Raw genomic sequence first — 11,540 nt, forward strand, 5'->3', positions numbered from 1 at the left:
ACGTCGAGGTCCCCGTTTCCCCTTTCACGCCTCCGAGGTGTGAGGCGGGAGGACGGAGGCCGCGACGCGCCCCCACGAGCGGACACGATCCTCGGTACCGGGCAGAGGACGGCTGGGCCCCTGGGCGCAAATTAAGAGCCAGGCGTCCCCCCGGCGGGCCCAGCCCGGCTGTGCCCCGAGGAGCAGGGCCAGGGCGACCGTTTGCGTTCGCTAAGGCGGAGGCAGGTGGGTTCTTTCGGGTGTTTTAAGGCCAGGGCCACGTGGGCGAGCCAGCGGAGACCTTCCACGCAGCGCGCGGCAGAACCAGCGAGGTCCGTCGCCGAACGGCGGTGCCTGCGGCCCGCGGCACCGACGAGGGCACCGGCCTGCCCGCTAGCCCCGGCCCCGCGCCGCCCTCCCGTCAGGGCGCCCGCCGCGGAGGTGGACACGCCGGGGCGGCGAGCCAGCGCCCCCTCCCAGGCGCCCGGGGGCACCTCGGCAGCGGCGCCTTTGCGGGGCACCTTTGCGGGGCACCTCGCCCGAGGGCACTTCGCCCCCGCCTTTCCGGATCCGTCCAACAACCCCCGACTCCCGGCCCCGAGGACGCGTCCCTGCCGGAGCAGACGCGTAGGGATGAGACGCCCCGCGCCGCCGCCCCCGGCCTCCCGAGCCCGGCCCGGCCTGACCAGCCAGCTTTCGAATTTGGCGGGAGCGGCGTCCGCGGGGCCGAGGGCGGCGCGCGGCGAGCGGCGCACGCGCAAGATGGCCTCCCGGGCCCTCGCGGCCTGCGCGTGGGGAGGCGGAGCGCGCGGCCCGCGGCCCGGGCCGTTTCCCGGCGCCCCCGCCCCGGGACGGGAAGCCGGGGACGGGCGGGGACCGGCGCCGCTCCGGGCCCGCGCCGCTGGATTGTGCGCGGCGGCTCGCCGGGGTTGGAGGGCCTCCCCGGGCTCCGGTCGGCGGGACGGAAGGCTCAGTCGGCAGCGGGCTCCGTCGGTGTCTCCTCTCAGTTCTCGACGCGTTTCCCCTCGAGGCACAGCGCTCCAAGTCCGGCCGCTCGGGTCAGCTTGGTTCAGCTGATTGCGGGCAGAGTTGGAGAGTGTCCAACCCACATAAACCTTAAAAATCACCAGCATTTTGACGTTGGGGTTTTATGATGGCCCCAAATTAATATCAAGCAGGAATATTTTTATTGACGTGTAGGGGACCAAGGGAGTAACAGCTACTTTTTTAAAAAGTTCTTCTGATAATCTCTGGAAGTAGTGTTTTTGTGGCAAGGGCTAGAGAAAAAGGAATTTTATTCAGAGGTTTTATTGGGTGCCTTACAATTTATTCAAAGGGCTAAATGAGATGAAAGTTCCACTTGACCCTTTCTGGAAAGCCCTCAAGGATCCTGTAGTGAGAGATGACTCCTACTGTCGTCTTTCTTCGGGAAGGCAGTTTTAGTGAAGTCCTTCGTGTGACAAAGACCTCCAGAAATTACACACTAAGAAAAAGAAACTGATGCAAATAAAGGAAATCCGTTTTAGGAACCAAAAGAAAAAACGTTTTAAAAATTAACTGCGGAAACAGGAAACACTCGACTGTGTAAACATTTTTCAGACACTTTCATAATCAAAGCTCGGTGATCTTGAGATTTGCGGGGCGACTCCTGGGGGCTGTTTCTTAAGTTTTCTGGAAGCTGGACTGTGTTCCTCTTCCTTACATAAAGCCTGACCCTGTGTTCCTACTTGAGTTGAAGGCATTGGGGGGGGGGGGGGGGGTTTTTTTGGGGGGGGGGGATTTTTTTTTTTTTTTTTAAGCTAGGTTTGGAAATAGCCACCTGTTGTACTGTTCATTTAATTCAGGAAGAATCAAATACCCTCTTGGAAGTGGTCTATGTAAGAGCTTTAGATTAGAGCTGGGGGCCTTGTTCCACTTCCTTAGGTATCTTAAGGATGTGCAGTTTTGAGAACGGTCTAGTGTGTGGTGAGGCATCCAGATCTAACATGATGAAGTACAGCTATTTGACTTAGAGCCTTTTGTCGTTTCTATGTGTTATGTAAACGCTGTCGTTCCTGGTGCAATGGGAAGAAAGTGTATCAAAGCGTTAGCACACAAAGAGAAAAGCTTCCTTCGCCTGGTGCAGTGTGCTTCTGAATCCTAGTCCATGTGAAAGTGATAAACTACACAAAAGACCACAATCTTCACTGCTTGCTGATCTGTACAAGCAGTGCTTCATGTGGGCATTTGAGCTGTTAAAGGCTTCAAAACAACATTTGTTTTTGCTAGGCCCAGAAAAACAGTATGGTGTGATGAAAGACATCTCCAGTAGTTTAATTCCAACCCTTGGGGCAACAGGACAAGATAAAGGTACTGGCAGTTTGCTCTTATTTTACTTCAGAGAATCAATCTAACATCCGAACAGATGCACGTTTGGAAATGAAGCAATGTGCTTAAACTAGTCAAGTCAACCCCTTTCTCTGCAGTGCAATTAACGGCCGGCAATTTAGGAGGTAAAAGTACTTGTAAAGTGTTATGCATGTGTAAAGCAAGATAGATCACTATTTACACAACACCAGCCAGCCCCATTTCTCTTTCTGCCTTTAAGCCAAGTATCTGTGGGGTCAATTTAGGCATTCTCTGTAGACCACTTGGTTAGCTTTGTATTCTAGGATACTAGACTACATTTAGGAGTCGAAGTCAAACTTAAAATCTAACTTTTCCTGTACCCTAATTTGGTAAATTACAAAGTTGGGAGATCCCATAAGGGCTTTCATAAGGTGAAGATGTTAAAAGTGGTAACTTGGGGAAGAATTCAAATCTCCATTTGTAGGAGCAATAATGACTGGTCATTTAAGACGCAAACCACAATGCATCTTTCTGCTGTTTTATTAAAAGACAGTTTTGACTGAAATATCTTTTAAGCTTAAGCAGTTTTCAAATTGAGTAAGGGTAAAAAGCCTCTTCCCAGATACAATAAGTGGAAATGTTTTCAAGTATGGTGACACACTGCTGAGTGAGCTGTCAGTGCCTGACATTTGAACAAGCACTCTCAGAGTAAGTCCGTCACAGAGGGTGAGATGTCTTCTGTCCTAGGTAACACTGTGAAAACCTCGAGAAAAGCCTACAAAAAATGAGTTAAATTCACCAAAATTGGCAAACATTGGTAACTTTTGCTTCAAAGATTGTAAATAAACAGTTCTTCCATTGGACTTTCAAGCAATATACAACAAAGCATTTACTGAGCAACATCAGTTGAAGACAACAATGTTATTTCCCTTAGATTTTAGGGCTTGAAATTCACTACAGGGTTCCCAAAACTTCTGCACATTGTGCTTTCATAGCAAAATTTTAATTAAAGATCATAGCTATTTTCTAAATGAATATCCTTTTATTGAATTTTTCCAATTAAAAATGAAATTTAATTTTACATCTATTTAGAAATGACACACACAATGGGACTGTACAAATTCAGGTCAAAATAAAAATATATGTATTTTGTGGCTTCATAAAACATCATTTACTGAATCTTTAAAGAAAGCAGAAGTAACAGCAATATATGTAAAAGTAATGATTTAATGGCTATAAGCAAGACAAAGCAATAGAATTGTGCTTCTTTTGCAAACTGGAGACAATGAAATGCTTAGCTACAATTTCCCATACAAACATGAAACAATATTCATATAGAATAAACATCCTTACAAACAACTGATGGTGATAAACACACACTAAGTTCGACCAAAGCAAAACTGAGGATTGGTGGGGCAGTTCATATTTTAAATTCAACATATTTGCTCTATTAAAAATACCTGTAGAAACTCATAATAAATTGCTTCTATTTCCAGACATTACAGAAAAGGCAGATTCCTGTAACTATAAAAACAACTTTTAAATTTGAAATTACTATTATGCCACATACACTAAAATAATTGTAGATAAAATGCCTTACTTCAGCAATTAGCTGGTTGACTTAAAAAATCTATTTTAGAATTCCAGTGATAAATAGTATTTAAAAACACCTTAATTTTATTTTAACCAATGAAAAATTAAAACACTATTTTCATTTGCCTTGGTTAAAATTTTTCTTCACTGCAACATTAATTTTGAAAGTATTATTGGAGAAAAGCCAGAACTATGATGATCTGCCATTTGCTTCCAAGTGGGAAAGGATTTCAAACTAGTCATCAACATTAAAAACAAATTCTGTGCTGGTGGCAAGCCTCAACACAGGGTGCACTGTGGGCCTCTGCAAAGGTCGAACCAGTTTGGAGAATTTTAACAACTGTTTCTGAATGCATGAAACACAATATTTTTATAGTATTTATAAATATATCATACAACACTGTTTCCTGTTTTGTCCTATACCAATATGGCATCGTACAACAAGCGTAATGCCATCTGATTCTTACAAAAGCGAATCATTTAAGCAAGTCGGGAAAAGAAAGGGCAGTACCCGCATTTCAGGCATACAGACTGTAAAACTGAAGTCTCTTTTGATCATTTTGTGTAGCAACAGAGAAGTAAAAATCAAACAGGAATTAAAATGGCTAAATATGCAAGAAATTGTTATTCACAGTGACATGGCTACATAGAATGCTTATTCTATGCTTATTCTTTCCATTTTTTGAATTTCAAGATAAAAAGCACTTGTTTTCTACAGGTTCACAAAACAGCATAATAACAAGAACAATCAAAGAGAATGTAATGTAGGCATTAGTTGAGATTAACAAACTATGGCCCAATATCTACCCACTGCAGAACATCTCCAAATCCAAACATTTCACATCTTTCCTAACACAGAAACAATCTTGCCTGCCTTCTCAGAATCCATTTCTTTACAGACTCTTTCTTTTCAATTAACATCCATATGAAGTATCACATCTAGTCCATCTTTTACGGCCAAATTTAATGTCACTACAAAAGAAAGCAAACTGGACGACAGTCACATGTATTTGCATCTATAAAGCTGTAATGGATGAAGGTATCTAAATCAGGGGGTTGAAAAATATGTTCCGTAACAGTCTCAGACTCAACCAGATGAAGTTGCTGATGACCCATTTATTGATGATTTTCGAGGTCTACTGGCAAAAGAAGACTGGTGGCTGCCGCTGGGGCTGTTGCTGGTTCCGTTCATAGTACTGGAAATGTGAGGGAACTGTGGGTGGGGAGACTGAACGGGAGTGCTGGGGCTGGGCAAACACGAGGAGGTGGAGGGAATGCCTCCCGCTGGGCTGTTGGCCTTGTCACTCCCAGAGTCACTTTCCAGCTCTGCAGCATTTGTCAGTCCGTCTCTCTGGTGACTGATCTTCATTCTTTTACAAGTTGGCCGAACTCGGTATTTCAAAGGAAGGGGGCCATTCTACAAAGTTAAAAGGAAAAAGAAAAATCACTACATTCTTCTGCATGCACGGTGCAAGTATAACCTGAGGGTGGAGAGCTACTCACTCTTCTCCAGGTGTAAATGTAGGCGATGTCCATTAGTGTATAGTAATCCTTTAAAGGCTCCTCTTCATACATGACGTCAATCTAGAGAGAGACTTCAAGTACTCAGTGACAGAAACACAAAGGTAAATTCATATACTTTTCCTCTAAGTATAATCCAAAATGCTTTTTTAAAAAAAGCATCTTCACCAACCATTTGAAGAAGTATCTTAAACTTAGTCACCAAATTTAAGATTTTTTTTGTATTGCCTTTTATGGTCCAGAATAAAAAATAAAGAAACATCTAAAATGTTAAAAAATCAACATAAACTGCATGAGACAGGTACCTGGAAAGTATTAGGTATATCCATTTTACTCCTGAGGAACTTTCTCAAGTGCATCACAGTCATTGCTGCTGGGCATCTTAGGTATCTTTTGTCATTCACCTAGGAGCACATTCACAAAAGTAATTTTCTCCAATTCCTAACTTTCAGGTAAAAAGAAAGTTTGAATTGCCTAAATGTGACCAAAAAAAAAGTACTAATATTCACACCAAATGCAACAAAACTCTCAACTAGCTGCACTTTGAATTTACTATTAAAAATACTAGATCAACATATTCCCAACACAACTTGGTCATTTAAGAACACCGTAAGGCCCCACAACAGTCTACATAAGTTTTAGACTGCAGAGTCCCCAACACTCTGTAATGTAGAACATACCTCCTCCTTAGACTTCTCTTTGCTTGCTTTCCGATCCAATCTAAGAGACAGACAGATTACTGATGAAACAAAGTGTCTAATAACCACAGCACCATGAAATAGATTTCCAGAACTAACCTGTTCTGATCAAAGAATTCAATAGATAAGCTTATTATCTCATCGTCAGTTATAATTCGCTTATCTTCATCAGCAACTTCTCCTCTGTCTTCATTAGAGCCATTGGCAGCTGCCAAGACATTTCAATTAAAAACTAAATATTTTTTTATATAAGAGGAAGGAATAATTTAGAGTAAACAACGTAATTTAAATTAATTTCCTTCCCCAAATAAATAACATTTGCCGCACAAAAGTTTACCATCAGCTGAAGGATGAGCTGCATAAAAATCCCTTCTTCTCTTCATTTCATCTGAAAGATGTGAGAAGGGAAATAAAGAAAGAAATTTGGTACAACAGGTTAAAACCAACATTTTTTTTTAATTAATTTAATCAAGTTACTCACTTTTGAAAAGCCCTGGAACTAATTTGTATACAATATCTTGAAGAGTTTTATCTGACCTGGAAGAGAGTAAGAATCAATTAAGACGGCAAACCTGGAAGTGTTCTTAAGCTTTTGGTGGTATGTTTTTTTTTGTTTGTTTGTTTGTTTGTTTTTTGGTGTTGTGGTGTTTCATTGATTGTGATACAGTGTAAAATACACTGATATGAAAAATAGTGAGAAGGGCTCTGCTGTAGTTCTTCAAATCATCAAATACCTTATATTCAGTAATTCATTCATCATATTCATTAGTCAAGGGAAGTGAGCCTTTCCTGTAACTAAATTCACTAAGTATAAAGAATATGAACACCCTGAAAAAAAATTATTCCTCTCTGTCATTAAGACAATAAAGCCATGCACACACACACACACACACAAAACAAACAAACAAACAAATTAGTTTAGTTTTAAAGGACAGAAAAGATACTTTTAAGACACTGGAATAATACTGAACTTTGTCAAAAACACATCCACCATTAAAATGGCAAGAAATTAAAGTTCTACTCCCTGTAATGCTTACAAATGAGCTTAGGATTTAACAATCAGTTTCCTGCAAAGCGTTTGCCTACCTTATATTCAGTAGTGGTCTAGTTTTGTGAACTTGGACATCACAGATAGGACAATACTTGCTGGTCTCCAAGTAACGCACAATACATGTTTTACAGACTAGAAAGAGGAACACAAAAAGTTTCTGTGAATTTAGAAAGCTGAGGTTTAAACGTTAATACTATCAGAACTGAAAATTCAAGAATGGGAAATGACAAAGGTATTTCTCAAAGTAAAAAAGTGAAACCAATTAATATCCTGAACACTACAGACTGCCTAATTCTCACAAATCACTACATGGAAAAGAAAGGAAATCCCACAACTGTGAAGAAACGTTTCCAAGGCATGAGGGAAATGCTGCAAGCTTTAACAGTCAGGATGAGCTGTGGGCTGCACAGACACAGGAAAGCTGAAGGGTACTCACAGGAATGCAGACACTCTATTATGGTGGTGGCATCAATGAAGTACCCTCCACAAAGTACACACATTAGGTGGGGATTCAGCTCAGTGATCTTGATTCTGGTTGTTCGATGCATTTCTGCTTGATAAAAGATCCTGTAAGACACGTACAAAAAAAATTGGCCATAATTCAAAGAAACTGAGTCACGATTATCTCCAGGATCCCAAGTAACCGTATACCCTATAATGCAGAGCGGGTTCGTAAAACTCGCTTATCGCGGTACAGCTGGATCTCCAACCGTCTTCCACGGAAGGAACTTAACTACTGAGATCAGAATAACCTCCACTGAAATGGTGTAAAAGGATCCAACTAAATTTACTTCTGGCCTCTGGGGTCAGATGAAAAGGTCTGGGATGGGGGCTGGGAGGGGAGTGGACTCGGGTCTCTTTCTTCTGTGTCCTTCTGCTCCACAGACACCACGCAGCTCCGCGGACACCACGCACACCCCGCGGAGATTTACTAGCCACCAGGCTCCATCTAAGTCTCCGAATTTACTGTGGAATTTCCTGCAGGCCCTCCAGTCCAAAGCTTCGGGACTCTGGTTTGGACGGCTCAAACAACCAGAACCTGGCAGGGCTGGGGCCGCCCCAAGAGAAAGCGCTCGGCGCCTCCTGCACCCCGGCATTTCCGGACTGGGTGCGCAGGAGAGAAGGACCCAGTGGGCTTCGGCTGAGGCCTGGGCGCCACGGACACGGGCGGGATGTGAGGGGCGGATCCCGAGGTGCCCCGGGCTAGGTCTTGCTCCGGATTCGGAACTCGCCTCCGTTGGGGTTTCCATAGCAACTTAGTCTTAGACTTGGCATCCGGCCACCGCTGCAACTCTGCTCGGAGCCGGCCAAGCCGAGCCTCTGCGGGCGTGCGGGGTGGCGGGCGCGGGGGAGGGGCGGGGTGGGGCCGAAGGGTGTGGATCCCCGGGTGACCGCCACCACAGTCCCAGCCCCAGCGAGAGTGCGCTGGCCATTCCAGACACTCTCCGGGGCTCTTCCACCGAGAGGGGAGAGCCACTTTCTTATCTTGCCTTTTTCTGTCTGTCCTGTTAGCAAACGTCAGAAATTTCACTAAAAGATCTTTCGAGAATTGCCAACCGTGCACTTAGCCCCTGCCAGACAAGGCTGGAGTTGCAGAGACGTTTCTGAACTGACCCTCCAAGGCTCCCTTCTCTAACAAGTCCTCCAGTAGAGCAGATGAGCCATGCAAAGTTTTTGGGAGGGCTGAACACTGAAATCTGTTTTAAAAGAAGGGGCAAACCTCTATTTGAATAAACTATGCTGGGGGCAGGAGAAGCGGGGAGGATTGGTGACAACATGGAAAGACAGATGCGGAGTAAAGACGGGGTGGGGGAAACAAATGTCATTTTCTCACCTAACTTTCATCCCATACTCACAGGATGAAATGAGAATCCCAAAGGATACATTTTAGGAAACTCACAGTTGAGAACGGTCAGCAACAGACGGCACTCAGGGAAGTCAGTTACCTGCCCTGCTGGGGAAGGAGCTTTCACTCTTTACATCTAAACCAAGACTGACCCTCTAAACCTGACTGAAGTACAAGCCCTCTACGCCTACTGAAATGGAAATCTGGGACTTGCATAATTTGGAGCAAAATACACCTGGGGCTTCAATGCTAAGGAAATTTTAATACAGAAGAGGGAAGTACCAGCTATATACCCCAATGGCTGGAATTAACAGTGATGAACACTAAAGATGGCCCAAGCCCAAAACAAGCTTCTCTGTAAAAGTGACTCAGGGGCAACCTGGGACTTCAACCAGAAACCTTCTTTGGATTACTTGTTTGGAATGCTGTCAACAAATAGCATCAATCTAAGTGGAGTCATAGAGGGGCACGATGGGAATCAACCATACGTGGTGATTAAAGATCACTCCGCCTGGTGCTTACAGAAAATTCTCTTGGGAAACCACTGTCTCTTTCCTAGAAAGGTGCTCAGTGAGGCTGACACTCTGCCTAAGCAAGAAACCAGACCCTACTCACACCGCCCATCAAGGAGGTACCCGGAAGGCTCTGCCTTTCCCCTTCTCTGTATTACAGAAGGCACACTCTATCACATTAGCACACACACATACTCAAACAACAGTCAAGTCTCAATAGGTGATCTTTGTTATCTTTGAACATTTCAGTCACGTGGACTTGAACAAAACCTCTCAAATTCACATTAAATCGGAATCCACACAACTCTCTTACCTTAGTTGAAAACAATTTGGCCCTGATCCTACAACCATGCATAATGCTAATCAATTATCATGTTGTTACTGACACAAACATCAGTTCTTCATCATTTTATCCTCTTGGGCGGTACTGACCACCTCATGAAGACTCCATGCTTGGTAAGACTTAAGAAAATCTCTTGTACCACAGAAACTGCCTGGAAGTCAGCAAAAAAAATACAACAAGCACACAGAGTTATACATACAGGTAAAACATGCCTTTCTAACCTACTCAGCTGGAGCTGTCAGTGTTTAGTCAGAGGCCTAACACCAGTAACGTCAAATTGAAGGAAACAGAAGAAAGCTCTTATGTTAACAATCAGCTTGAGGACGGAAACCTAAGAAATGCAAATGAACTCCATAATCCCACTTGGGGTCACTGCTCAAATGCAAGTGTGGGTAAAGCTGGGGGTGACTTGACTCCTGGGGAGAATTTTGCCTATTTGGACACAGCATACTTTCAAGAGCTCGGTGATAAGAGTGTTGGTGGACTTTTGAAATGCATCCAAATGCTTACTTGCTTTACAAAAGTTTGTATGTGACTATATTTGAGTGTCTACACATGCATACACAATCTTTTACATAGCTTTAGAGATATTATTACAAGAGTATAATCTGACCTAGTAGGTTATTTCAAGTATCTCACTTTCATAAAAGATTTATGGAAATGAACTCCTGGGTAAAAATTTTACTTAAAAACAAAACAAAACAGCCTCTTGAGAAATTCTCCTCAATCTCTCACTAGTCTACTTAAGACCCAAATGTTACTGCATAGCCTCACAACCCGATTAAACCACGCTGTCAACAATTCGCACCCTCTACGTATCAAGTCTCTAGTAGGTTTACAGCGTGTTTCCAAAGGCTGCGGGCTCCTACAAAACCAGGTTGGACTGCCATCATCCATCTGCAGCTGGGCAAATGTGCCCAGAATTTTGCCTACTTTAAGAGAAGGGGTTAATGCTCAATTCTCTTTCAGATATTGAACCGTGACCACTAAGCCCACTAAATCCTTTTATTGCAATTGGGAATGATCAAAGTCTCTCTCCTTGTTTATTTCCAATTATTAACTGTAAAGCTCTGGGGAAAAGATCATGCTCCAGTGCTGTCAAGTCCAAATGACTACGTAAACATAAGCAATCACCGAATCACCGCGCTGGTGCCTCTCCCCGCAGCATCCCCTTCTACAGGACCTATTCTGACCTGCAGCAAAATCTGGAAAACACAGTGGACCTAACTCACCAGTCCCGGCGCATCCCACAGCGAGGGGGAAAGTTGTAGTGTCTTCCAGGGACAAGAAGAGAAAAAGGGGGGAAAGAAGTGCAGAGAGAAAAGGAGCCTCCAACAAGGCTAGCTAACGTCCAGGCACCGTCTTCACTCCAAAACAAAGCTCAAAATCTGAAATGCCCCCCTCCTGGGGAGCACGCCCCAAGTACCTACGGCACCCCTGTCCAAGGCTCCCACCAAACACCACCTTGAAAACTTTACCCTTTCCACCGCAAACGCACAAGACCTTGGGAACAACTGGGAACCGCCATCTTACCAGCCATCCAATTTCACACAAGTGTCCCTCCAAGTTAAGTTAATAACATTTCTGCCGAGGCTCCCCCCAGCCTAACACCCACCTCGCCGGGATCGCCGCCCCCCACAGTACCCGTCCCTATAAGATGGGGCGTCCC

At 44.2% G+C, this 11,540-nt stretch overlaps 1 protein-coding gene across 1 annotated transcript; it reads right to left on the minus strand.

Moving 5' to 3' along the window:
* Positions 1-2,837: 2,837 nt before the first annotated feature.
* Positions 2,838-8,004, minus strand: Bmi1 (BMI1 proto-oncogene, polycomb ring finger). Its single transcript, XM_055593735.1, has 9 exons — positions 7,607-8,004; positions 7,206-7,302; positions 6,601-6,656; positions 6,457-6,507; positions 6,219-6,327; positions 6,102-6,141; positions 5,727-5,825; positions 5,404-5,484; positions 2,838-5,317 (listed from the first exon to the last, which is right to left on the minus strand). The coding sequence occupies exons 1-9, from the start codon at positions 7,716-7,718 to the stop codon at positions 4,988-4,990; spliced, it is 975 nt and encodes a 324-aa protein (XP_055449710.1). The 5' UTR covers positions 7,719-8,004; the 3' UTR covers positions 2,838-4,987.
* Positions 8,005-11,540: the final 3,536 nt, after the last annotated feature.

The sequence above is a fragment of the Psammomys obesus genome, unplaced genomic scaffold (genome assembly GCF_907164565.1).
Source record: "Psammomys obesus unplaced genomic scaffold, mPsaObe1.curated_primary_1811, whole genome shotgun sequence".
Classification (NCBI taxonomy): Eukaryota; Metazoa; Chordata; class Mammalia; order Rodentia; family Muridae; genus Psammomys; species Psammomys obesus.

Coding starts and splice junctions, on each gene's coding strand:
- Bmi1 (XM_055593735.1), bottom strand. CDS start 7,718: ATGCATCGAACAACCAGAATCAAGATCACTGAGCTGAATCCCCACCTA. Junction 7,303..7,606: donor AATAGAGTGTCTGCATTCCT/GTGAGTACCCTT, acceptor TCCTCTTTCTAG/TCTGTAAAACATGTATTGTG. Junction 6,508..6,600: donor AGTTCCAGGGCTTTTCAAAA/GTGAGTAACTTG, acceptor CACATCTTTCAG/ATGAAATGAAGAGAAGAAGG.